Source organism: Tachysurus fulvidraco, chromosome 2 (genome assembly GCF_022655615.1).
Source record: "Tachysurus fulvidraco isolate hzauxx_2018 chromosome 2, HZAU_PFXX_2.0, whole genome shotgun sequence".
Lineage (NCBI taxonomy): Eukaryota > Metazoa > Chordata > Actinopteri > Siluriformes > Bagridae > Tachysurus > Tachysurus fulvidraco.
This window is the reverse complement of record NC_062519.1, coordinates 32,029,875-32,057,867: the sequence shown is the minus strand read 5'-3', so window position 1 is coordinate 32,057,867 and position 27,993 is coordinate 32,029,875. Positions and strand designations below refer to the sequence as shown.

Below are 27,993 nucleotides of genomic sequence, written 5' to 3'. Positions count from 1 at the left end.
TTTTTTTTTTTTTTTTTTTTTTTTTTTTTTTTTGAAGCTTTAAGCATGTTGTCTAACTGAAAGTGCGGAGGCTCGCGCATCAGCACCTGTAGCGACCGCTTGTATTTATTTACAAGTTTGTTTTTGTTTGTTTTGTTTATTATTTCGAAGTATTTGTATTTTTGTTCAGTGGATTTCCAGCTGAGGTGTCTTTAAAAAAATGCAGCCGGCTTTTCACGATGTGGACTGAAAGCGGATCAGCAGCCGGATTCACACACGTCTTCGGATTATTTGTGAATTTTACGGATTTTTATTTGGTCTCAGATTATTAACAGATTATAGATTCGTGTTATAGACGGAAGATGTGGAGGGTTAATGAAGCGGGGGGGTTGGAGATATAACGGGAAATAGAGGATCCGCCATTTATCTGAGACGTTGTGAAACAGCTCAAGCTTTTATTATTATTATTATTATTATTATTATTATTATTATTATTATTATTATTATATCTCACCATAGCTCAGCTTAGTGCTGTCTATCTACATAACCATTGGGTATTTTTGCTATTTTAAACTTAATTTCAAGACCTAAGTGCCATAAATTGTCTAATACACTTAAACTATAATAACCTCTATGTCCCTGAAATCTATTATATATATATATGTGTGTGTGTGTGTGTGTGTAAACTATAATCCAGTATAGTATAATATTACACAGGAAACCACTTTTAAATACAAGTGCATTACGAATTAGGAGGCCTGCTGTGAAGTTAAATAGCCTGAAGTCTATTTTTGGCTTAGTAAGCTACTAGTAAGCTTTTATATTAACCTCTAAAGAGACACAGAGCTCCAGGTGTGTTAGAAATCATGGAGGGTGTGTTAGTAGAGGAGCCCATGCCAGGGTACCTGCAGCTCTTCTCCTCATCCTGGAGTGTTATGCGAGACGCCTATAGAAACTGTAAAGATTGTGGCATCAAACTGTCCATACAGACCCTCCTGGACCATGCACACCTCACGCCTACTGAAATCCTGCTATTCTTCCTGTTCGTGGTGATGTGGACCAGTCTGAGATGGGCACTGACTTATCACCTGTTTATGGTAAGTTTTCAATTATTAATAACCCTTAGCATGAACTGATGGGTTGTTGTTAAAGAGATTACCAAACTTCGCAGTATCAAATGTGAACAAATTTATAATGTTGCTATTATTTGGGTGTATATATATATATACATATACTCTCCTGTCTAGCTACACAGTGCCAATCAGAAAATCAGCAGATAAGTGAATATGGCTACAGTGAAAGAACGAAAATTGAAATTGAACTATGTGAAGCATGGTGGTGGTGGTATCATTGTTTTCATAGTTACTCTTGGCACCTTGGGTCTCTGATCCTTGATCTAAATTGTAGGCCATTGTTTTGGCCATCATGACTTGTGTTATTCTCAGAAAACACAAGTTTTGTGTGTTAATAAAATAATTTGACAGAAAGAGCTGTCTCTTGGCCTGGTCCATCTTGGGAAACATTTGCTGTCTCTTTTGTGGTTATGTTGTAAATAGTGATTAAAGATTAGACAGTTATCTTGCATAAGATAATGATCTGCATAAGTGCACATGCAGCAGAACTTCCTGAAGTTGGTAGTATTTCTGCCCATCTCAACCAACCATGACACACATCTGTGTTCTTCATTTTGCACGGAGGTTTTGCTAACTGTACTCATTAGCATAAAAAATCCATACGAGTGTTCACTTTCTCACTAAATATTTGAAACGGTTCAGTAATGCTAGCTGGATGTCGAACATCAACGCCAGATACAGTGAGCAGAGATACATGAGATTGTGTGTGTGTGTGTGTGTGTGTGTGTGTGTGTGTGTGTTGGTTCTAAGCTCCTCAGTTTAATGAGTTATCTGAGCACTTTGACCAGCTTCTCAGCAGCTACAGTGACATTTATCATGGCTTATAAAGATCAGCAATTACTATGTTGTCTTTTGGTGTAAACATCATCTTAGAGAGATAATATGTGCAACATTAACCATTTTATAGGCATCTATATGGGGGGGGGCAGAAGGATATTTAAAAAAGAAAAAAACAGACAATGAACACAGAAAATGTAATGCAAAAGTTGTGAGCAAGAAATTGAATTCATCTTCTGTCATGCACAGCAGATCTCTCAATCCATTTGTTTTTTTGTGGGAGGTTGAGGAACTGCTGCTACCACCATGCAAAAGTTTGGGTCAGGGCTGTGATTATGAAATACCTTAATATTTTGAAAGTTGTACAGTATATATGCTACCTAACACCTCCTTCTATCTTGAACATGTGAGTAGTCACTGAAATGTAGAGAGTCCATGTATTGATTTATTGTAAGTAAGTAGTTCTTGGCACATGTCCCTATCTTGCTCTGAGTTTATCTGTTTTTTCCTGTCCTCATATAAAACTGGAATATCTTTTGGTGACTCAGGTGTTAAAGGTTTGTATATATTGGCATAACAAATCCACCCAGGTCAGTGGCCTTGAGATCAGTGCTGTTTATTCATGGATATGTGTCAGAAGTCTTGAAATACAAAGGGCTATGGATAGGGCAAATGTAGCAATGTGGTGGCTCCTAGATGCTGAGTTAAACGAAAAGCTTTCAGAGAAATAAGTTTTGTTTATCTATGTGGATACCCAGTTTGAATACTAATGCAAGAATTTTTATTTTCAGTGCAGTTTCATGGACTCTATTTATTTTTAAATAACACACTGAGCTGCCTAATTTCAGCAAAATGGCACGTGAGATTCTCATGACGGATGGGTTAGAGGGTGTTAGTCAGAGGGTGTTAGTTTTCTATAACAGCAGCTCTGTGGTTTCTGTGATACAGAACATGCTGAATTTATAGAAATCTAATACTAATTAGTTAATTAATTAATACTAACACTAAAAGCTAACTGTAACCATAAATGGTTAAAAAGTACATGTCATTTTTTAAAAATAAATAATAATTATATAAATGTACATTTAAAATAATTACCTTTGGGGTGATAACAGTAATTTCACTTCATCACACATCCTATTTGGTGATTACATAGTCCCTAGATATTGAGCAGATGCCAAAAAAATTATTGTTGGTTTGATCTATAGTCCTTTACAGTCTGGAATTCAACATGGAATTTGCACTGACTTTATTAGTGTAAAAAATATTTGTTCTCTTGGCCTTGGTATAACACTGATGGAATAGAAACAATAGACTACAAAGTCTGAGGGACTTGATCTGTCTTGTCTCTCCTCTTAGTTTCAGGGAAATGATTTCCAAAGCTGATTTCCATTTGCTTCCAGAATTTGCAATCAGTAACCTCTTTGAGTGTATTAAAAAGTGTGTCCTAGAGTTTAACAAACATAATACAAACCCTGGGGTGACCTAAAGTAACCTGCGGCATTTAGTGTTAAAGTCCGCTGAAGAAACCACAACTGTGTGTGTATCAAACCGTTTTCATCAGATAGGGTGCTGGTACACTGATACAGCGTGTACTATGATTTATTGATTATATTTTCTTATGTGTCTTGTATTTATTTTAGACTAGATTTGCTTTTGAAACTTTGTGGTCATCCTCACTCACTCACTCACTCATTCATTTTCTACCGCTTATCCGAACTACCTCGGGTCACGGGGAGCCTGTGCCTATCTCAGGCGTCATCGGGCATCAAGGCAGGATACACCCTGGACGGAGTGCCAACCCATCACAGGGCACACACACTCTCTCATTCACTCACACAATCACACACTACGGACAATTTTTCCAGAGATGCCAATCAACCTACCATGCATGTCTTTGGACCGGGGGAGGAAACCGGAGTACCCGGAGGAAACCCCCGAGGCACGGGGAGAACATGCAAACTCCGCACACACAAGGGGAGGCAGGAATCGAACCCCGACCCTGGAGGTGTGAGGCGAACGTGCTACCCACTAAGCCACCGTGCCCCCCACGTGGTCATCCTTGTTTGTGGAATTGCATGAAAATGGGAAATTAGCCATTTTTGCACTTAGTGTGATTGTCCACACAAACTCATATTGCTGTGTGTGTACGCTCCTGTATCAGTTGTCTTTAGTAGGTTGTGGTCTAGCCTCACCTTTGGCTCCTTCAGCGAAATGCAAAAAAAAAAACAGCACCTGCCTATTTGCATATCTTTTCCATATTGGGCACAAGTTGGAACATCAAAATTGTGTGTGACGTTTGGGATGCGCACAAAGGATCTGATACTCTACATTGTCTCAGGGTCAGCACCTGCCTGAAACTCCTGCTTGGTAATAGATTTGACATTTTTTAAATCCAGATGCAATATTTGGATTTTCTGTGACGGTTGAATGTAATGTTCTGTAATGATGAATGACATGACAAAATCTTTTGCATGTTCACTACAGCAAGCAAATTGTCTTAATGTGCCCTGTCTATTGTTCCTGTTATGTGTCACAAAACGCATTACTTCAATCTAAGCTCTAAAGCTTTTTTTTATCTTTAGTAATGTTGTATTTTGCCAGTAAAGCTTGTGTTCAGTTACATTTTGATTGGTGCCACATTATCATTGGCTGAGAGGATAATTGCCTTGCTTTTATTGCTCTTGTCGATCAGAGCAATGCTAGCAATGTAGTTAGCACCATATTAGTTAGCAAAGACTCCTACTATACCAAGCATTAGCAGCTAGTTTCGTTTGTCTTTGAGGACACATTATTCTTTGTCTTCCCAGGGTTTAAAACTGTGGTTTATGGAAAGTGGGAAATAGCTACATTAAAATTAGTGAAATGTGCTACAAAACAATAAAACTAGAAAATGACAGAACTCCTAATGCCAATGGTGCAGTCTGTAGGTTAACCTCACACTCTCTCTGTAGTCTTTACTGTTGTAGCTGAGCTATTTGGAAACAGAGACCACAAATTCAAACAATCCGACCATTAAACTTCCAGCACATCCTGTAATTAGTGTTTGATCCTGATTCTTTGAGGCTTGTGGATACCTGTGGAGTTTTGTAGAAGCTGTACTATTTCTTATTCGGATGTGCTGTTCAGACAGTAATAATCTTTTTTTTTTATTATTTATTGGTTATTTCTTGTGTCTTATATTTTGCATTTGGTCACAGTGATTGATCACTACCTCAACAGCAGTCGTATGCCCCCAACCCCCCAAATTATAAAATGAAATGCATTTTCCATTTTGATTCCCAATCCACCATCCTCAGAGCCAATATTTCTTTCAACTTGAATGGAATACATACTGGCAAGAGATTAAAATATTTTATAGAAATATTATTTCTTACAGAGATTTTATACAGACAGACAGATAGATCACTTTTATTATCTGAGAGGTAAATTAATACTGAAACATTCTCAGAAATATGACTCTAAAGCACTTTCTAAAGCTAGACTGGACTAGTATTACATAGGGGTTTTAGTCCTGTCCAAATAAAAAAAAAACACAATAGATGAGATATTTAAATGATTCATGTAATGCAACAAAAGTGAAAACCAGATGAGTGATTAAACCTTTTAAGTTATTGAACAAATAAATGAAAGGGAAGTTACGCTTCTCTTCTCTGCAATTAGATTTGGCTTTAATTCACATTACCTGAGGTAAACCTGGAGCCATTGTGCTGCTCACTAAACCAACAGCTTGTGTTGCACTGTCTCTGTATTATTAATGACAAACACTGAAACAAAGGAGGCTTTGCCAGATTGCCTCCATTTGCTAACAGATGTAATGATTGATTCAAATACAAGCTCTCTTTGCTCACAGCAGATGTGTTTGAGTCTCTTCTTTATGATAGAGAAATGATGGGATGTTGCTTGTAAAGATCAGTGTTTGAGACCCAGTGCTACTCTTTCAGAGTGCATCAGTTTTTAGTGGAGTGTGTTGGTGTTAGATGGCGAGTACGTATTGTTTGAAAAGCTGTGGTGTTTACTGGAGTGTTGGAGATTGTCAGACTTTGTTAAAGTGAGTTGGAATTTGCCGGTTTGTGTCGGATTGAGTGTACTGATGTTTGCTGGAGATATTTTGGTTGTAATGTTTAATGGAAGAAATAGTCTGTTGAAGAATAGTGACACTGCTGGTGGTGTTTTGATGGTGTACATTGGTATTTGATATTTTTCCTGTATGTCACCAGAAGCTGTCTTGCAGTGGCCTGGGCTTTTGGCTCAGATATTTAAAAGAATATGTGTGTGCTTTGTGTTTGATTACAATTACAGTAAGCTGCATTAACTAACAATTTTAGAATACTGATCTGTTAACGACTGCTCTACAGATTTTATACACAAAGGATGAGAGAAATGTCATGTTGAGACTGCCTTGGTTGCTGTGGAAACGTTATGCCCCTCGGAGGAAATGTCATTTTGGCAGAAGTAGAGCAACTACTTTTAGGTTTGTGTACAACAAAAGTCATATTTTGTATGTCAGCTCAGCACACTTCAAAACTGAGATTATCAGTTGCAAGAAGATTAAACCTTCTGTATGTTGTGGTTTTGTTTTGGCCTTCATGTGACTTCTTTACTGCTGCAGAAGGAGCTTTTAATATTTCATGACCATTTCCACAAGTACAATAAGAGGATTGCTTCCTGAAAAGTGCTGACCGCATAAACAGTGGTGATGCAGGAGTTGGACACGAACAAATGTTAGAACACTAAGAAGGCGAAGAACTGCTTAGGGAAAGAGATATCAGATGCACGAAACCATTAAATAAGTCAGTGTTTGAGAATGGCAAGTTTAGCATGCTAGCATTTAGCATGTGATGCTTGGAATCAGCTCAGGCACACCTTTTTTGTAACGACCAGTCACAGACTTGTTCGAAAAACATTTGTTTACAGACTTTGCCCAGCTTCTATATCTGTGACTGTCATGCACAAGTCTCCACGCAACCTTCAGGGTCTGTGATTGTTGTATTGTTTGTGAAAGCCAGTTGAATGTTGTTTGAGCCTGGAGCATGCTGAAGCCTTATGACCTGTAGTCCTACACTTTGGACTCATTTGAGGTTTTTCTTCCAACTGTGCTGTCAGTGCAAAGGCCAGTGCCTGATATTGACAAGTGTCATATATTCCCATTGTAAAGCATTACCAAATTGTCTTTTATTTAGCTTTTTTTTCTAACCTACTTAATAAGTTAAAGCAATTTTTCACAGTATATGGTTTGAATACTATTATATTCACTAGTCACCACTGTGTGGATATGGCAAAACAGTGAAGCAGATGGTAAAGCTAGCAGGAAAATGTATTATTCTGAAAATACTTCAGACAAGATGAAGTCGATTGTCTTCTTGTTGCACAAATAAGAGCCTAAAACAGCATTTGCTTTAGCTGTGAAAAGATGACTAGTCTACTACCTTTTTTTTAATAACTGGACACAGTAAAATTTAGCAATCAACACCTAGCAGAGAATGAGGCATAACTCTGTCAGATTTATTATGCTCAGCAACAGTGATTAGACACGAGTGTATTTTTATAAGATGGAGCTGGAGTGTAAGGGTATGAGGTGGAGTATGGGGACACACTGACAGCTGGTCTCTATAAATACCCCCAACATGAGAGGATGCATGTGGATCCCCTCAGAATCAGCATTTAGTTATTTCACCCTATCGCACAGCAACAGCTGGACGTCTGTGCCAATCAGAGACGCTGCTGCTTTTCAGTTATGATTATTTCACTTCTTAATTCAATTCAATTAAATTCAATTCAAGTTTATTTGTATAGCGCTTTTTACAATAGACATTGTCTCAAAGCAGCTTTACAGAACATAAACATAGAGCAGAAGGTAAACTTAATTAAAAGAGTGGTGTCATGCAATGCGTTACTGTGGTTTTATGGTGTCCCTTTCTCATCCCTGGCCTCCATTCACCCACACACAACACTAATTGTAAATAGTTAGTATTCACTGTCTCTCATTACAATAGCCCTATGTCTGCATGTGGCACTGGGCAGAACAGATAGAGAGAATTAAGCTAGCATTACTTCTAGTGGCACATGTGCACACACACACACACACACACACACACTGTGATGAAACATCCACAACCTTAAAACATCCACCAGGAAAAACATGCATGATTTTTCTATCATTAACTTGCCCATGTAATACCACTAAGGTCTGTCACAGTAAACAGACCTTACTCATACACTTTTGTGAACATATGTGCTGAAACTAATTCACCTGTTGATTCAAACATCTGCGATTGAAACAGAATTTTATTTATTTATTTATTTATTTATTTATTTATTTTAATCCAGTGAAAACCCATCATAAAAATTCTAAAAAGTACATTTATAAAGATATACCAATAGCAATTCATATTGCATCCTACAGGATTCTTTAACATGCTAAAGTTTTAGAGTCTACAAATGCAACACTCGCATCTACACACAGTATCTATCATGCAGTTCATTACATTACGTTACATATCCAGCATTTTTATACAGAGCAACTTACATTTAAATTTCATTTTATACAACTGAACATTTGAGGGTTAAGGGCCTTGCTCAGGGGCCCAACAGTGGCAGCTTAGTATACCTGGAATTTGAACTCACAACCTTCCGATCAGTAGTCACCTTAACCACTAAGTTATCACATGCTCCTAGTACAGAGTTTAGTAATGAACATTTTACTATTTTGCATTTTTTCTCACTTAGTGTCAAGTGTACCAAGTGTCTTGAAACGTGTCAATAATTTTTTTTGCATATTTAGCACTTTTAGAAGTATGTGACAAGACTTCTACTCCCCCCCCCCCCCCCGTTCCATTCTAAGCAAAAGCACATGAAGATTTACTGAGCAGCTTAAATCCAAGGTCGTTCATGTCCGTTTAGTAAGACATGTTCTTTTACAGGAACCTGAGAGCAGTTTGTAAATGGTACCATTTGAAAAATAGTACGGTGCATGTTGGCCTATAATTATCCTTTAAAAGTCAAACATCAACATGAAAACAGAGAAGGTACAATCAGAGAAATATAATCACTAGAATAGAATCTAGATAAATTATTAGATAGGAATTTAAATAATTAATTTACATGTTACATTACTTGTTAATATTTTGTGCACTAAATACAGCATTAACTCTTTTTGCCCTGCATGGTATTTTCGCAGTGCTAGAGCTCTGTTCTATATCTCAGTTTAGCATCTTTAATAAAAAAATAAATGAATAAAAATAAACACTGCACCTCAAAACATGTTTGATTAACTTTTTAAAGATGAGTCGATATAGAGTCATATTGCTGTCTCACTAAAGTTCACTCAAAGACACTGACATCAGCATGTTTACATGCTCTTGGAGTGTAATGGCTGTGATCTCACCTGCCTAAATAACCATGGCCATGGAAAACAGCTGGGATTCTTTTATAAACGCTAACGTGTGTATGTGTGTGTGTGTAAGCATCCTGTTGCAGAAAGCAAGCTGATTATGCTGTTTGACACAAATGTATGATGTGACATTTTGTGACTAGATAATGTAGATGCAAGTTAGATGGAATTCTACAAATTTCTGAATGCTGAACAGATTGTAATTCATACTGCTAATATAAAAAACCTGCATGTTGTGTCTGCTGTAGCCTTTTGCCCAGTGGTGTCGTCTTCATCCCAAAGATGTGGTGAAGATGCCAGAAAGTGCGTGGAAGCTGGTCTTCTACACTGTGTCATGGTCCTACTGCGCCTACCTGCTCTTCTTCTGCAACTATGGCTTCTTCCACAACCCTTCATCTGTCTTTCACAGTAAGTTGATTTGTTTTCTATGACAGCAGCTGTGACAGCAAATCACGAAAAAAACGAAGATTTTCCCCCAAAAAGAGGTAAACATAGCGGACACATTTTCCCACTGTATCCCATATGATAAGCAGGGGCCTCGATGGAAAGATATTACTGATCGCTAAAGACATTCTGCCCATATAAACAGTTGAAGCCTGGATTTATTTATATGCTCAAAATAATCGACCCCCGATATGAGCTTCCAAGCCGAAAGTATTTTTCAGAATTTTCGCAAAAAAAAAAACAACAACTCTATTCTGATGTTTTTATTAGGGTTTTTTAAAATAATTGTTTTCAAATCGAAAATTGAATTTGGTCTCAAAAATCTGCGATTCGATTTATAGGACATATCGCCCAGTTCTAGTAATGGCTCATTCACAGGGACTTACATAAGCGGGTTGTATCAGTAACACAGCACCGTAACAGCAACCAGTTGTTTTTTATTTTCCCATAACAGCACCACACAGAGTGGTTTGCTCCTTACAGAAACACACACACATCCAGACAATATCTGTCCTGATAAAAGAAGAAGAACACCACCACAGAGTGCTGAACATTCTGCAGCAATGTAATGTTACAGTGTGTGAGCATTTTATGTGAGCCTAATGCATTGTGGTGGGAAAAGCTGATTTTGTTTTGCTGTAGAAAGCACTCTACTCCTGTCATTGGCCTGAGAGCTGAAGAAAGCTCTGATCAATAAACATTAGCAGACCCCAAGTGCATAATTAACATCCTCTGTGGTATTTCTAATGGTGAGCACTCGCTTCATCCTCACATAACCCCACACATGACAATCCGTGGAAAATTGTTGTTAAAGCTACAGCTCTTTTATGTCAGATTCTCCAACATTAGACTCTTTTTTGCTGTAGTGATGAACAGATCTGAGTGAAGTGCATCTATAGACACCAAAGCAATGTTTTTCTATAACAAAACAAATTTCGATTCAAATTTAATTCAAAAACAAACAAAAAAGAAATAGGATAATCTTTTTCGACTCCTGTCATTACAAGTGCTATAGTTGTGTGTTTCGGGAACTAGAGTAAGAATTATTTGTATATTATTTTAAAATAATTTATTTTGATTAAAGTCTGAGAGGTGAAAACAGATTAAATTATGTAGGTTTGAATTGTCTACAGTTGATGTTGTTAACTAAAGATAAAACTATGCATAGAAGATGCATTAATACATCTCATGTGTTTTTTTGGTACACAGATGACCGATACAGATACTGAAATGAGTAATTAGTTGGTGTTGGTCAAATTGGTGGGTTGTGAAATGTATTTTGCTCTGTTTAGTTTTATGACTGACATCTTTATAGTGTTTAAATAGTGAGTCAAATAAAGCTGGGCACCAAGCAGAGTTACAGTAAATAAAGCTGGGCATCCCCTCCTTTCTGGAGAGAGAAAGGTAGTGTAAATGACTCAGTGCTTACTCTCACGTGCTACAATATCTCTGCACACTTCCTTTACTGCTCCACACCTGCACGTGTGCGTTTGTGTGTGTGCGTGTGCATGCAAATTGCAGCACCTTTGTTCATTTTTAATGACCACTCTCTCTGATACTGCTCTGTGCACTGGGGTTGGCTATCTTCACACTCTCTTGAAGATTAATCACACCGTTAAAGCACCATGAAATAGTTTTATTAGTCCTCTGTTTTAACGTGTTAGACGTAAGTTTAAATATTAAACTTCATTTAAAAATTAGATATTGGTATCAGTGTTTCAGTATATGAGCATGCTGTGACACTGATACCTGATACTGGTCATTATTGCTGCATCTCTAACTAAAAGTATCTCTGTAATCTTTTTGCTAAAGTTGCACTTTTTGTTTTATAATCTTTGAGATATATTCAATACACCTTTGGCATATTTGCACCTTTGTACACTGCTGCTGTCCTGTCTTCATTACTGTAGCCTCTCAGGCTCATGCAGTCTTTCATTCGTTATATTCATTTGCACTGTTCTGATACCATCTGCACATGTCACTTTGCACTTTACTAAATCGCTACCTCATTATCTATTTTGGACTTCACATTTAATGCTACTTCCTGTTTTTAATGCTACTTTCTGGTTAGATGCTGCCTACCTTTCTTTGGCTTTGAACTTGTACTCTTCTTAGTGAAGTTGGAGCTAATCTAATTTGCTGTAGTATAAGGGGAATAAACACTTTGGCATATGATGATGTAGGAAAATTCAGTAACTCACCACACCACTCTGTCGTTGATTAATTAATAGAATATTTTTCATTATTAGGAACATTATTTTGCTCACTTTCTGTTATCACAAAAGTGTTCCTTTACAACATGTATCTTCTTTACTGATCCTTTCCCATAAGAATAACTTTGTTGTTTCAATGTTTGACTGAATCATCACTAATACATTAATCCATGAATATTTGATCAATAGATTGGAAGAGTGGAATGCAGGTGCCCACGGACATCGCCTTCGCCTACTTGATACAGGGAAGCTTTTATGGCCACTCCATCTACGCTACGATTTACATGGACGCATGGAGGAAAGACTCTGCCGTCATGCTGTTGCATCACTTCATCACTCTGGCCCTGATTGCATTCTCCTACGCCTTCAGGTCAGGGAGGAATTTTGCGTTTAAAATCTACCGAACATAAAAGCAATCAAATCTTTTGCCATTGTTGTGTATGAAGACCAGAGTTTCTCAGCCTCTGGTAGAAAAATAAGTTTCTCAGCCTCTGGTAGAAAAAAAACACCATGGCTCATGTTTTTATGATTTGTTAACAGCTTTGTTGAATTCTAGATTCAGGTCTTTCTTTTAGAACATGTTACTTTCAAGTGCTTTGCTACAGGCCGAGGTAAGCTTTAGGTACTCTAACATCTTCAGGACAGATTTTTTTACTGATGTATCTCTAATGTAAGTGAGACCAAGAGCTAATTTGTTTCAGAGATATAGATAAATAGGTATAGATTAATATTAATAAAGAGACATTGTAATTGTTGTCAAATTGCTTTGGAATAAGAGGAAACTATATGGTGGTAACAGAAACTCTACTTCATTAGATACCATTTTATTGCTGTCTTATAGTTTGCATTGTTGTTCCGTTACAGGATTTATTTTTATTTTCTGTAATTAGTTAGAGATATTTTTGTTCTACTGATAAGCCACGGAGGCTGGAAACTTGTCTACCCAGCTGTCTCTCTATATAGAGACTATATACTGTGGTCTTTATCTAGTTAGACTCACTATGCTTACATGGGAGTATTTTGTATTTTCTTCTCCTAAAGGTTTCACAACATCGGCCTCCTGGTGTTGTTCCTCCATGACATCAACGACATCCTGCTGGAGTTCACAAAACTTAATGTCTACTTCAAGATCCGTGGAGGAAAAAGCCACATGATCAACGATGTCCTGTCCAGTGTTGGCTTTGTAGGCTTTGGCATCACATGGTGAGGCCTGCACATGAAACACACACACACCTATGATCTCTTTGTAAAGGCAGAATATAACACAGGGTTTTAACTAAACACCTGTGAGGTATCGATTAGTGTGTCAAAAGGCACAGGATTTAGAATCATGATATTTGCTTACAGCTTCTGAATACAGCACTTCAGGTACAATATATAACAATATATAAATTAATAAAACTATGAGTGTTCACTGTATTCACACACTTGCTTGTGATGTGATAAGAAAGGAGCAAATGACACAGCAACAACACTCCAAGAGATACAACATGGGGAAATCTGGATTACTTCTGTGATATTGAAGAGCCCTGATATCAGAGAAAATGATTCCACAGCTTCTGAACAGCCGGAATCCAAAACTCAGTGAACAACAACCATGTGGTATAAAAGTGCATAAACTGCATGACTCTGTAAGACTGATTTAATGTCATTTCAAACTGAAGAAAAACGAATACCTAAGGAGATTAATGGTGCAATTTGCATTTCTTGTATATAGTGTATAGTGTATATCATTATCTTCTTTCTCCTTCAGTTTTCTCCAGTTTGGTGTTGTTTTCTCTGTCCTACCCTCTCTGAGTCACTGGCTGTTCACCTAACCCTGTTCTTGTCTCTTCTACAGGTTTTGCTTCCGACTGTACTGGTTCCCTCTGAAGGTGCTGTACGCCTCCTACGTCACCAGCCTGCAGTCTGTCCCTAACATACCTTTCTACTTTTTTTTCAACGCTCTGCTGTTTGCACTTCTGCTTATGAACATCTACTGGTTCCTGGTAAGACACCGCAGTTCTGAAATATCACCCTTCTATATAGTTGCAGTTTTATTTCCACTTTAGTTCAGCAATTCTTTATGGTGCAGGTCACCCAAGAGCACCTGAAAATGAATGCAAAACACAAACCTGAATTTTACAATGCAAAATAATGGAAAACGAGTCTTCCAGACACACTCGCACACATACACGGACTCCCACTGAAGTCCTGGATTGAACCTTCTCCACCACCAAATCATAATCATGTTATTCGTCACACTCGGTACAGCCATGTTTGTGATTTGCAAATCTAGCACGCTACACTAGTTAGTTTAATCATAATTCAACCACTGTTTTGAATTTAGGCTTACAATTTGACAGGTAGATTTAACCTCAGTGACTTCAGGTGTGCTCGTTTTAGCTAGTTGGCTAGTATTGTATTAGCCAAACACTACAAAAATTATAAAGTTAAAACATTTTATCACTAAATAACATCACTGTTGTAGAAAAGGTTGTTGTAACTCACTCAAACACACACACACACACACACACGCACACACACACATACAAACTGTCTTCTTTGGTCCAACATGACGAGAAGTATCTATGACCCTAGCACAATGCTTGGGTCAGTGGTGGCTCAAGTGGTTAAGGCTCTGGGTTGTTGATCCGAAGCCCGGGGATTAAGCCCCCACACTGCCAAGCTGCCACTGTTAGGCAATTGAGCAAGGCCCTTAACCCTCTCTGCTCCAGGGATGTTGTGTCATAACTGAGGAGGTTGGGGTCAGAGCACAGGTGCAGCTGAGATATGCGAAGAAAAGTATTACACTTGTTGTGACGTATATGTGGCGATAATAAAGGCTTCTATGCCCTAATTTCATTCATTCAATTTAATTGGCTTTCACAAACAATATGGAGGAATTGTTCAGTGACGTGAACGTCAGCTGGGTGTACTCCATGGACAGTCTCTAACCCAGAGAGGTGTGTGTGACAGAGAAGGTGTGTCTAAGCAGATTCATTCTAATGTGGATCGACAATCTCCTTCCTTATGTCCTGAAAACTGTCAAAATTTGAACAGCCCCACCTGCAGTACTGGATAAATTGTACATGACCGACAACACGAATATACGTTATTCACAACCGCTCATAAACTTCGTATCAGAATTTTGGGTTGCTGAGACTTTTTTTTAATGATTGTGGAGCTGCACAAGCCTGCAATAGCCTGAAAATCTCATAGAAACTCTTTCTTCAGGATATAATGGAATAGATGGAACTAATATAAAGTTTTATACAAATATACATGACCTTTTACCATTGGAAGTGAAATAAAAAATATTGCTTTAAATAAATAAGAGGTACATTATCATGAATGATGATAATATTACAAGAACATAATTGTATTTTTTATTTTACAATTGCATTAACCACGTTTGAGCTGATTGATGACTTGTATGACTCAGTCAGTCTGAATCAATCTGTGAAGCTTTCCCTTCACCCTCACTCACTTGTTTTCATTAACGGAATCTTCTTGTGGTGAAAAGAGTGAGTAGAGCAATCACTCACTAAACACATCTCCACTTGCATGTGCTGTGCAGTTTATTGTGCAGATGGTGGTGAAGGTTCTGACTGGGCAGATGAAGGGGATCAATGATGTGCGTGAATATGAAGAAAATGAGTTCCAGAAATCCCTCAAGGCTAAGAGCCATAGCTCAGGACATCAGGGCTCTGGAGAAGGGTGAGTGGGGTATTAACAATGATTTCTCAGTTAGTTTGTTCCAGGAGATGTGTGGGTGAGTTTAGGGTTAGTTGTGATTGTGTACTGTATGTATGCTTAAACTTGATTAAGGACTTTATTACCTGAGTCAAGTTATCCTCAGTCAAATCAGATATGGACTAAAAGGATCTGAAGCCTCATGCAGTTCTTTTTCACTACCAACATGCTAGTCATAATAATGGGAACATTTACACACTTATTTAAGGATTTGGTGTGGTGTCATAGCTCAGGTTATTTTTTTAAGGCTATGTCTCCTTTATGGGGACTGACACCCCACTTCCTGAGACTTCTTTCAAGCGACCAAAGGCAACAAGTCCAAACCTCGTTCACTGGAGCTAAACACACAAGCCACTTTTCCTTTACTGAGACTGACTGACGGTGACAGAGGGCCAAGCCTCCTTCACTGGGACTGACTGACAGGCACTCAGATCCACAAATCTGTGCCTAGGAGTGATGGGCACTAAGGCTAATCTTCCTTCACTGATATGGTCTCATATGGTTTGCCTCAGTCTGACATATCTGTTAGAGTTAAATAGTTTTTGACTGTCTGACCAGCAAAACAAACAGATAGGATCACATTGCTGATGTGCACATACTTTGATTGAGGCCCAGCTTTATCTCTCACTTTTAAGGGAAATGACACACAAAGGACTTTCATCTCTCTCTCGCTCTCTCTCTCTCTCTCTCTCTCTGTAGGAAGCACACGCGGAATGGAATCAACAGGAAGCATCAGTAACAGCCTCAGTGCTATCACCTGCTGGCTCTCTACAGCAATTACAACGAACAAAAAGGGCAGTTTGTCTCTGGCACTCCGTTCGTACTACAGGAACAAAAAAAATAATCTAGATTTTTAGACCAATTTTTTTTTTTTTGTCTTAATTTAATAAAACGTGAATATTATTTTAGCGGAATGGTATTGTGTCACAAAAACGGGTAGAAGTGAAGGTAAAATGTTATTGTATGTGTAAATTGTTAGTACCCATATGGGGCAATTTAGTTTTTAGGTATTCACACTATAATTGTTTTCTTTAAGGGTCCATATATGAGATTTACATGAGTTACAAGATTTACAAAACTTTATGGACACCATTTTTAATTGTAGAATCTTAATCAAATCACCTAACATACAATTCTGATGCCACTCAGGAGCTTTGTGACTGTTTTTGTAGATCTAGATTTCTGCATTTAATCAGCTACCTTTATTGCACTGTCCACTGATTTTAATCTCTGAGAACTTGGTCCATCTCCCATGGTCCACCTACTTTGAAATCATGTAGTTTTGACACTGTGTCTTTACACAAGTATTCCACAAGACACTGCATTGAATACCGTACCTCATTCGCTTTAATAGAACGGACCTGTCATCACTCTATAATATACTCTGCTTTATATAAACAAGAAGACAGTCTACACAGGACAACTAGTGTTTACTAGATATACCATAAACGCCTTATGAAATTTTCCATATTTAGCCTCTTTTAATAAGTAAATGTTTTATAACAATCCTCTCTTACCCAAACTCTGAAGAGCTCGATTCTGTTCGTTAGAAGTTTGTGTGTCACTAGTTTGTTCTCTTTTTTTTTTTTTTTTGCTGCATATGCATGTTAATGACCATAGTAAATGTATCAGAGTGCTATGTGACTATCATGGTATTTTTTACACAGACCCACAGAACCACACTCTGTTAATGAATATAGCATTTATTGTCTCATGAGCTTCATATGTGATCATGTGAGAATTAAACCTGTATGTTTTTGTTGTTGTTGGATTCTGCAGGGTTCCCTGTCTGTTTTGTTCTAGCTTTAGATAGGTGCACACAACCTGCCTCAAGTGTGACTTTTTTTTTCCCAGGACAGTAGTTCACCACTGGTTCTCACACTTTTTCATTCTTTTAAATTATTTTTTTTTGGCAATTATTGCTTTCTGAACACTGGCCATGTGGTACTGCCTGGGTGTGTGTGAAGTATCATTGATTAACAATCAGGCTAGATGATGAACATGATGTTGGTTTATAATTACAGCAACCCAAGACCTCCTAAAACCACCATACGGCTTCTACAGTAATGTATTTCTGCACAAGGTCTCTAGTTTCCAGTGTTTAAAGGGGTTAAATGTGCCAAAGGAGAACCTGATGTACACCAAGTTAGCTTTATAGCACAGTGCTGTTGAATTCTGGATTCTGATTGGCCAGATGGTATTGATTTATGTTCTGTCGCAGCATCTGATTTGTTATTGTGCTTGTATCATTACTATAACAGCTCATTCGCATGGACTTGTTATGCGGATGCTAAGATGCTGACTCCTATCCTAATGCTGTGGTATGAGAGGAATAAAACAGAATTTCGGAATATGCTGCTATAGGACTAAAATCAACTTTGGGGTTGTAAGAGTAACGTTGCTTCATATAGTGTGTTGTTCAGTGTCAGTTAGGGACCACAGCACTGCTGTTAACTGGGTGGGATTTTTTTTGTTGTTGTTGCTGCTGTTATTTTTAGGGAATCGTTTTTCAGTCTTGCAGTAAACTTACAAAAATGTCATACATTGTAATGTCTGTGCATTGTTTGTTAGCATACATATTCAACATTGGGCTGTATCAAATAGCAGAAAAGTGAACTGTTTTTATTGTTAGCAAAATAACTAGAGAAACAGGGCTTTGATTAATCTCTTAAATATGTAAGAAATTTTCCCTTGGACCACATATTTTGGCAAATAAACTTGAATTTTTTCAGTTGAATAGTGAATACAGTTTTTTTTTTGTCTCGTATAAATGTTCAATGAAAATCACAAATGTATTTGAACAAAACCCTTTATTCCTCGACCTGTCTTCAATCTTTATTTTTATTTTGCTGCAAGAATCCAAGTTTTTGTACACAGGTTCTCACACAGCCAGCAAAACCTTTAGATCTCAGCAAAACAAAGGAAACCGTGTAAAATCAGTGCAAGGTGAAGCTTCATCTGCTTCCATAAATAACAGCAGAAAGACCTGAAGCAGGGGGAAATAGTGTCCCGCTCTCACTGAAGGATGTGAAAGAGTGTCTCCGGCAAGGAGTAGAAAAAAGAAAGGAAGGACGAGGTATATTTCGTGTTTGTGTCGTTCGGCAGACTGTTATGGCTATCCAAAGTGGTGAATGTCAAATTGATGGAAAACTAAAGTGATGGAAGTTATTTAATGAAGAAATTAATACTCTGGTAGTTTTACCCTATAAGACAGATGGATAATTTTGCTGAGTGACCGTTAACAAGGGCAGAGCCTAGATTAAATCAAACCAGCAATTTGCAGAAGCTTCATCACACATTATATTTACAAAACATTATCTTAGATAGTTGTCTAGATTAAACAAAGCCACTTTTGTGCACTATAAACCATCATTCTTACATTACACTAGTTGCTGGAGAACATCTATAAAACCATCCATGTGACCACAACTCAGTTGTTTTTCTGACTTTCTAAAAAAGTATTTTTAATGATATTAGTGTTGTACATACAAACTGTCTACTAGTGAAAGGATAAACAACTTTTAACGATTCAAGGCGGCTATATTGGATTTTTGTTTAATTGTGTAAAACTTTGATGTACTGAAAACTAAACATGTAGAAGGTGCATGTGGAACTAATGTAAAAACAACCCCATGACCAAGTTTGCATTTTTCCTTGATTAAATTTAACCTAGGTGTCCCTTGGTCAATAAGGGTGGAGCTCGTCACTCAGCAAAATCAGGATGTGTGAGGAAGAACATAGCTATTAGTCTGTATTAACTAATGCTAAAAAAAATCTGGGCTGACATGAGTCACATCTGCACACTTTCCAAACTGACCAACATTCTCAGTCTAGCTTCAGCTGCAATTTGGCCCATTTTGACTTTAGCTGCCTGAGAAGACGACGACACTGTTGCTTGGCAGAGATCTCACTAGCTTCAGACTGAGGCAAAGGAGAGTGAGGCAGTGTAAGAGAGAATCTTTTGTATTAATTAAAAAAAAAAAAAAAGCTGTCCCCGAACTGACGAGGACAAGCAGGCAAATGCAAACACTTGAAACGTGACAAGAAACATGTCAGAGAGGGAAAAAACCAATCACACTCTTGGCTCCATTGTGGGACTGCAGGAGTCCCTCATATTGCAGGGATGAAGAGAGCGGTGTTAATGCTGCTTGACTCGGGATGCTGTGACCCGCCGAAGGACACTGTACAAAATACCAAAATGCTGCAAAGAAAAAAGTGCAAGAAGATTAGAACAGTATTTAAGTGTCCCAAACAGCACTGTTCAACCAGTATCTCAACACCATCCATTTTCATGTTCACACACAGTGTTACTCATAATGCAGTTCATTGTAGTATCTTGAAGCATTTTGAACTTGTCTCTGGACACATGCTTCCGAACATTTGAAGGTTGTGATCTGATTGGCTCTCAACATTTAGACATACACATACACACATGCATTGGCCTCAAAAAAAAAAAAAGGAACGACTTGAGTGCATTGGGGAAAAAACTTCAGACAAGCAGCTTCTTTCTAGGAAAAAACAGTTCAATCATTGATCTATTACAGTAAATCTCAAATTTCTAGCATAGCAGTACTGACTGAGGCACAACTCTATATATATTTAATGAGCTCATTCTAATACATTATCACTGTTATAATAAAAAGCAAATTTACAGGAAGTTGTATATCAGATACTAGAAAGACCTTAGTAACCTCTGTAACTAAGCAACTGTTCTTTTATGAATTGTCTTGTGTGGTATAAGAGAATAACATGATGTTGGTGATCGACTTCAGATTGCATTGTATTTCCACTCACCTGGACAGCCAAGTACACGATGCCGAGGTATGCAGCGATGCACAATGCCAGCAGAAGGTCAAAAATCGCTGGTTTTACTCTTAAAATGATTTTGGAAAGAAGAAAGTGCGATATATTAATTCAAGCCATACAAACACTTACACAGTCATCAACGTGGACAATGTGTATTACGTGAAGGGAACAAGTTTTCAAACTGTTTGACTTTTAACCAACACATATCTGAACATGTGGACAATATTACCTAAAAAAATACTGTAAGCATGACCCTTACTTTATACTGGCAAACAAGAAAAAAAAAACATTCAAGCATTTTATAAGATATCTGAATTCTATGCAAATTGGCTATAATGCTGTAAAGAGACAAATCGAAGCGATTGTTTTGAACGATTCCTGGGACCAATTCTTTGAGGCATGTGGTCCAAAGTTTCTTCAGTTCCCCAAGTTCATACCTTTAAAGTTTGTTCTCTCTTTTAATTAATTCCACTTTACCGTTCCAAATAAAAAATGGAAGAAAATCACATCCTTTAACTTGCAATAAATATGTATAGACAATGTAGCTTGTATGAAGCAGCCATAATAGCTACCACTTACTTATTCATCAGGTAAAGGCCATCCTTACAAATATTTGTTTGCACTAACAGAATATAAATAAAAAATAAAAATAATTTTTTTTAAAAAAAAGACAGTAGGTAGGTCTATATTTGTTTTTTTCCAAGTTTCTATGTAAAAAAAAAAAGTAAAATTTTGGTGAAGGTGATTACGTAGGTATGACTTTAAACTAATTAGCATATCGTGACATCACTGACCGGGTCTTCAACCCGTGCCTTCAGGCGCATCATTGCAAACCTTATTTTGATGCTGGGCAGTTTTTCCAGAACTTCGTCAAAAGTTAATGCGGTGTCGAGCTGTTTTAATGGATTTTTTAGATGTATTTTGGTGTCCGAACTTTGGAGTTCGATATTCACCTGTATGCATTCATTGTCTGTTTCAGCTGATCATAGAAGACGAACTCAGGATCCCTAGGAGAAAATGTTTTAGAAAATATAATGTAGATAATGTAAAGTTTTGCATGAGAGAATGGAAGTTAAACACAAGACTATGGGGCGTCATGAGGAGATACTCGGGTTAAACATACCGCTTGTCGGCTTTGATGAAATGCCTCTTGACGTCTTTGAGGTAGCGGCTGAGGTAATACTCCAGGGTACTGACCACACTGCCGTCTTTATCCACCAGTTGGGCGGCTCGTGGCTGAGTGCTTAACCAGTCAACCAGAGAGAGTAGCTGATCCTCCTGCACCTGCTAATTACAGCATGTGTGATGTTTTGTGGTGAACCAGAATGTTTTCCAGCTGCCTGCTGCAATAACGTAAATACATAGTGTGTGCTGGGAGTTAAAAGTAGCTGTCTGAATTACCGTGCTCTATCACTGGAATTTCCTCAGCTATTAAATTTGACATAAAAAGGAAAAATTTAATCCACATGTACTTTGCAGAAGACTGATACAAGAACAAGAGCTGATGGAAATGAGCAGTTCCAGATTTCCATTTTTGTTTCTGTGGGTGCTTGAGAACAGTACTTTGTGATGGGCCTGTGTGTGTGTGTGTGTGTGTGTGTGTGTGTGTGTGTGTGTGAACGTGTGTGAGCATGCGCATGTGTGTGTAGGCTCACAATATGTAACCAATCATCAACCGACAAGTGCTGCTAGCCCATTGTATCTCAAAGTACTGTTCTTCAGCAAGGCCAAGTCTAAAATCTTGCCATTCTTTAAGACTTACAGTATTTATACTACACACAACTAGGTCAAACACCCTGAAAGTCTCAAATGTGCTCAAAACCGAATTATTTTTGAATCTGGGTTAAAAACTTTTTTCTGTTTTCCTTGTGCCTAGAACTGAACCTTTATGACTTGCACTTTATTTTCTGAAATCTATTTATTTCTTATTAACTAACAATGACATGATTAAAGATAACATTTTCTTTTCTGTTACTGAAGTCGATATCCATCTGATAATTAGTCCTTTAAGAACTAGTAAGCTTTAAATAATTGTGTAAAACTGAAGCACAAATCAGTTACACATGGGCTAAAACATGGCTTAATTTATATTTTTATAAAGTTTTGTAATTACATCTCAAGGAATTGTATTCTTCTTCTTGTTAGTGATGGCTAAATACAAAACCACTTCAACAACAGTCATCAACCACTTTCATGCTGATGGAAAATAAGTAAGAACTAGAACCCAGATTCTTTTAGCAGGTTATTACTTTTAATGCTGTGTCTTGAAACAAGTACATCAAGTTGCAAAAACAGACTCTGGATGCTAGAGGTGAGAAGAGATGAGTCATGAATCGTGCACTTACCATCTGCTCTGTGAAGATCTCCAGATCTCCATTAGTGCCCTGTGGGATTTACATGATGCTGTTAGTCCAGTGTTTACTTTACTTTACCTGCATCCACACAATCTGATAGAAATTTCTGATAAAAACACTGACTGTATTATGCATTACATACACCATAGCTCTGTTGATTCTGAATGATTTTCTATAACAGCAGCCCTAACAACAGTACAGCTACAAATCACAGATTAATATTCATGCTCTCAGTCTAATATATTATGGTTTCTATAGTAACGCCTCATTTAAAGGGCATGTACGATGTATGCGCTTTACAAACAGATTTAAAAAAAAAAAATCTTGATATGGTGAAGTATATTTAACATTTATGGAAGGAGTCTTTAGTGTCAACACTTTATAACAGTCAGAAGTAAAACTAATTTTTTTGATAAAAACAACACATACATTTCACTTGGACTATACAAGACAAAACAGATTTTGTGAGACCATAAAGACTGTACGTGTATTAAATAGGTATACAGAGTTATAGTCAAAAGCTTCCTCACCTTCTCAGTCAGGTTATAAATGACTCGTGCTAAAGACTCTGCAATCAGTTTAGTGTTCCTTCTGAGCTTCGTCAGGTCCACATGAGTCCTAAACACACAAACACCTCACATTACCTCATTACACAAGGAAACACATGGATCGACGGGGTGACAAAGCGGCCAACACTGACCTCAAGTCCATGATAGAGTTGCGTGTGGAGCTGCGGTGGCTCTCCAGATGCGAGAGAGTGAAGGCAGGAAGTCTGCGGATCCCGAAGCGCTCATGCTCCCACGCCAGGCTGTCATCAGCCAGGTTGATCTTCTTATGAACCATGGAAAACTTCAGCTCCGGGTACTGCTGAGATATAACCTGACAGGAGAAAAAAGCAAAAATGGCAATCAGCTTGGATCTCAATGAAGATGATAATGACATTGTTTTAGTTTAGTCCATGGTCTTTAGTTTTGAATAGAGATATAAATCTACTGTATCTTGACATTGCATTTTATCTATAAAAATGGGCAACAGACATCACAGTGCAAAAAATAAATCTCAAAATACCAAGTAATTCCAGAATTTCAACTAACTTATGCAGTTCAGCTGTGTGTGTGTGTGTGTGTGTGTGTTACCGTTTGCAGCTCTCGGAGTACGGCGTGCTGAGGTGTGCCTTCTTTAGGAGGTTTAGACACATGCAGGTAAAGATTGTCCCCATTCCCCAGCGTGTCCAAACACAAGACGAACGCCACGTTATCCTGCAATAGACTGGATTCTAACAAAGGAATAAAAAAAAATAATAATTCCACAATATTAGACATAACTCTAAACAGATAAGATGTGCTATGTGTCATTCTTTAGGAAATAAAGATATTATGCAATAATTGTTAAATTGCTCTAGTATAAAATTAAGAAAACAATTTGACATGGCGTTACACAGTCACTGACCAATCCTCTGTAAAAGAATGAGACTAGAATATAAGGAGTGTTTTACTCCTTATACACTACATAAAGCATGTGTGCGCACCTGTGTGGTCCAAATTATCCTCTAACCACCGTTTAGTGCCCTGATAGTTAAATTTCCCTCCTCCAGACAGGAAAAACAGCAGGTTATACCTACAGGAACAAGAACACTAGCTTACACATGAGAATCTGAAAGAATATTTCAAAGTGTATTTTATTTCCTAAAATACAGGACACTGATCGAGTGGATTTTTCTACCCAGCGTGAGTCCGTTTGTGAGAGTAGAGTCTAGAGAAGAGTCGAGCCAGCTCCAGGAGCACAGCCACACCACTGCCGTTGGAATCGGCACCGTATGACAACCACTAACATCACACATGCAGACACAAACAAGAAGAAAACAAGCGTTATGTGTATGACAACCAGTTTTTGACTTATGGTTAAACACCTGCCTGCTGCTCTGGTCTTTTCAGTAGACAAACTTTTAAAATGATTTATTTATAAAATAAATCCTGGATGGAACGGGATAGTGCTGATGTCAGTGTGAATGTTACATGATTCATTTATCAAATATGATATACGATATATCAAATATGAATCAGTCAAATGTAATGTCATTTAGAAATATCAACATTGGCAGGTGCAGAGGTGGCTCAAGTGATTAAGACTCTGGGTTGTTGATCCGAAGGTCAGGGGTTAAGCCCTAGCTCTGACAAGCTGATACTTTTGGGCAATTCAGCAAAGCCCTTAACCCTCCCTGCTCCAAGGGTGCTGTATCATAGCTGCCCCTGCACTCTGACCCCAACCTCCTCAGTTGGGATATGCGAAGAAAAGTAGTTCACTTGCAGTAATGTATATTTGACGATAATAAAGTGCACAAATTTCATTCTTAATTTCATTTCAAAATAACATGTAACATGTAATATGACTGGATTTGCTGACAGTTAGCATCTTGTTATTACACAGTTTTTATTTCACACTTCAACTCCTTTTTTTTTTTAATGGGACTAAAGCTGTTTAATAAACCAGCAGCTAATTAATGGTGCCAAAAAAAGTAAATAAAAAAAAAAGTACCGGAGCCACGCCAAAAGAGTCATAGTGAGCCACAAAAACGATGGTGGGCAGATCATCTCCTCCAGCTCCTGCTAATTTACCCTGAAACCATCAACACCGTTAAGACAAGCATTATTATGATGACATATGATCATCAACTTATAATTGAACATATCAAACAAGGCTAGCCCAATATTGAGTCAAAAGGATATTAGTGGCCCCAGAAAAAGCTCCAAGATTAAAGAGTAAGAGCTAATTTCCAACCATCTGCTGCCATATTGAGTTGAAGAAGAACGCTCACCTCAAGGCTAGTGATGGCCCAGTCACTCACAGCTTTACTCTGAGCTCCACTCGTCACCATCTGGAATCCATTTGCAGTGGCAGAGTGCAGCAGCACTGGAGACAAGAAAAACAAATATCATTAAGATTTACACCAGAAACAAAGACCAAACTTTAGAACCTATAACCTTAAAAGGAAAGTAAAAAGAGGGAGACAGAAAATGAAGAAGGAGAAATAAGAAGACAGAGAAAAAGATGAGAAAGCAGGGATACATAAGTATGAAGAGGATGAGAAGGAAAAACAATTCAAAGTTGAAAAGAAACAAAGAAAAATAAAACATGAAGTAAGAAGATGAGGAGGAAAAAGAATGAAGAATTGAAGTGCAGATGCACTACTGTTAGAGCTGTCACAAAATGATTCAACACCTTCTGACAAATCAGAATCCAGTGGTGCAGCAAACTGGCTGTAACAACATACCTTCAGCAGCGGAGGAGGAGCCCTGTGAGGCAGAGGACACCTGCGTCTGGGTGTAAATAGACAATAGCTCATCATCCTCCAGAGCAAAGTAAACAGGAACAATGGTCTCTGTGGCCATCAGTTCCGGCTCCAGCTCCATGAACTGCTAAGGGAAAAACAAACACACACAAATCATAAAAAAAAAATTAATTAACATTACTCGTTATCTCTAAAGACAAATGATGTAGAGTCAATTCTGAGCTCTTACTTGCACAATGTCCTGAGGCATTGTGGACATGTTTTTGGGGAGAATGATGACGACAGCCCCCGCAGACTGTCGGAGAGCCTTCTGGTATTTCTCGTAGGAGAAATCCGCTAGTCGCATCATCACACAGCGACGGCTTAGCACCTCCGCCTCCACCGTACGTGCTTCAGTGTTCAAAATCGCATTCCTTGATCCTGCAAACACAGTGCAAAGCAGGGTCACACAGACATCACCAGCTAATAACAGGGTTTCTACAGGGTTCAAATCCAGACACAGAGCTTTGCTGCAACCACTGAAATGATTCAGATGCATGTTTGGGGTCTTTATCTTTTAAACTATCCCATTTAAGACAGTGTGTTAACATTCTGGTCCAGGCAACCAGATTTTGAGTTAAAATATTCTTAGCCATGGCCAAATTCATAATAATATGTTCCAAAGATCCCCAGTGTGTCCTCGGTTTCTGTGTTGGGGCATGTGGTAGCCTAGTGGTTAAGGTGTCGGGCCAATCAGAAGGTTGTGAGTTCGATCCCAGGTCCACCAAGCTGCCACTGTTGGGTCTCTGAGCAAGGCCCTTAACCCTCAATTGCTCAGTTGTATTATATAAACATGAGATAAATGTAAGTCGCTCTGGATATAAGGGCATCTGCCAAATGCTGGAAATGTAAATATAAACGTGTTAAACCTGAATATATTAGAAAATTCTGTGCTAAATACAAATGTGCAATATACAAAATATAGATGTTTTGGAAACGGATTGCAATTTGTTTGTAAGTATTTTAAATGTTAAATAAGTGTAAATTCCGTCAATATATTTTTAATAAACAAATGGTTTCTGAATGAAACTAAGAGTTACGGTTGCATGGTCAGTTGAAATGTGCCAATAATCGTGTGTCTGACTGCACAGTATCACTCTGTAGTTGTATTTAAGTAGAAGTGTACGTCTATAACATTACAAGGACGTCAACCCAATGCCTTTTCCGTTTCTAAGTCAGATGCGGGTTGATTTTAATAAACGAAACGGTCCCAATGCTAGTCAGCTACCAGCTACTTGCTAGCATAACTAGCATTTAAATGACAAGCTGACTTGTGTGAAGTGTATTTACAAGCTAACGACCCCCACACACGCTGAACAAACCGATCACGTTCGCTTTCCTGATCCTTTCTAAAGCGTTTGATGAATATTACAGCGTTCTAGAGTGCTAACAGAAGGTGTGTACCGTAGTTCTGTCCCTGTAGGTCATACTGCTGCATGCGGTACACTGTGAACTCATGCGCCGCTTCAGCTGGGAGCGGAGACACCAGGATCAACACCGCAGGCAAAAACACGATAATCGTCAGCGGAAAGGACGATTTTAACATGTTGTCAAACACCTCGCTGGCCTCCTCAAACATGACGATAAAATCCTAAAAAACCCGCTGCAGGAGAAACCAAGAACAATGAATGAATCCGTAACCAAGTGACAGCTCTCGGATCCAGCGCTATACGCTCTGCCTAAAGGACCCCGGATTTTTATTCTGGCAATTTCTCTTGACACCTATACTGAGCTCCAATACTGAGTTGCTGTAGTTCGTAGATATCTACACCTAGATGTCGCCTTGGCTACGGCAGGTCATTGGAACGAATGGGTCAATAGAGCCGCCATC

The 27,993-nt window shown here is 38.1% G+C and overlaps 2 protein-coding genes across 4 annotated transcripts; one reads left to right on the top strand and one right to left on the bottom strand.

Moving 5' to 3' along the window:
* Positions 1-28: 28 nt before the first annotated feature.
* On the top strand, positions 29-18,411 carry cers1 (ceramide synthase 1). Its single transcript, XM_027158698.2, has 7 exons — positions 29-1,076; positions 9,531-9,690; positions 12,129-12,309; positions 12,981-13,142; positions 13,780-13,927; positions 15,499-15,638; positions 16,374-18,411. The coding sequence occupies exons 1-7, from the start codon at positions 846-848 to the stop codon at positions 16,411-16,413; spliced, it is 1,062 nt and encodes a 353-aa protein (XP_027014499.1). The 5' UTR covers positions 29-845; the 3' UTR covers positions 16,414-18,411.
* A 54-nt stretch (positions 18,412-18,465) lies between these two features.
* On the bottom strand, positions 18,466-27,993 carry ncln (nicalin). Of its 3 annotated transcripts, none has more exons than XM_027158637.2 (15): positions 27,567-27,993; positions 26,353-26,543; positions 26,106-26,250; positions 25,650-25,744; positions 25,370-25,450; positions 24,557-24,660; positions 24,363-24,451; positions 23,971-24,110; positions 23,535-23,713; positions 23,365-23,452; positions 22,826-22,864; positions 21,604-21,764; positions 21,434-21,487; positions 20,469-20,547; positions 18,466-19,875 (listed from the first exon to the last, which is right to left on the bottom strand). In XM_027158637.2, exons 1-15 carry the CDS (start codon positions 27,739-27,741, stop codon positions 19,813-19,815), a joined length of 1,683 nt encoding a protein of 560 aa, XP_027014438.1. In that variant the 5' UTR covers positions 27,742-27,993; the 3' UTR covers positions 18,466-19,812. The 3 variants fall into 3 exon arrangements, with proteins under 3 accessions (XP_027014438.1, XP_047660694.1, XP_047660692.1); XM_047804738.1 differs by having other exon boundaries at positions 21,604-21,767; positions 26,106-26,247; XM_047804736.1 differs by having other exon boundaries at positions 21,604-21,767; positions 27,567-27,983.

Excerpts from the sequence above, each read along its gene's own strand:
- cers1 (XM_027158698.2), top strand. The coding sequence starts at position 846 with ATGGAGGGTGTGTTAGTAGAGGAGCCCATGCCAGGGTACCTGCAGCTC. Across the intron at positions 9,691-12,128 it reads CCCTTCATCTGTCTTTCACA|ATTGGAAGAGTGGAATGCAG; the intron begins GTAAGTTGATTT and ends TTTGATCAATAG. Across the intron at positions 15,639-16,373 it reads CATCAGGGCTCTGGAGAAGG|GAAGCACACGCGGAATGGAA; the intron begins GTGAGTGGGGTA and ends CTCTCTCTGTAG.
- ncln (XM_047804736.1), bottom strand. The coding sequence starts at position 27,741 with ATGTTTGAGGAGGCCAGCGAGGTGTTTGACAACATGTTAAAATCGTCC. Across the intron at positions 23,714-23,970 it reads TACTCCGAGAGCTGCAAACG|GTTATATCTCAGCAGTACCC; the intron begins GTAACACACACA and ends TTCTCCTGTCAG. Across the intron at positions 21,488-21,603 it reads TTCATCAAAGCCGACAAGCG|GGATCCTGAGTTCGTCTTCT; the intron begins GTATGTTTAACC and ends ATTTTCTCCTAG.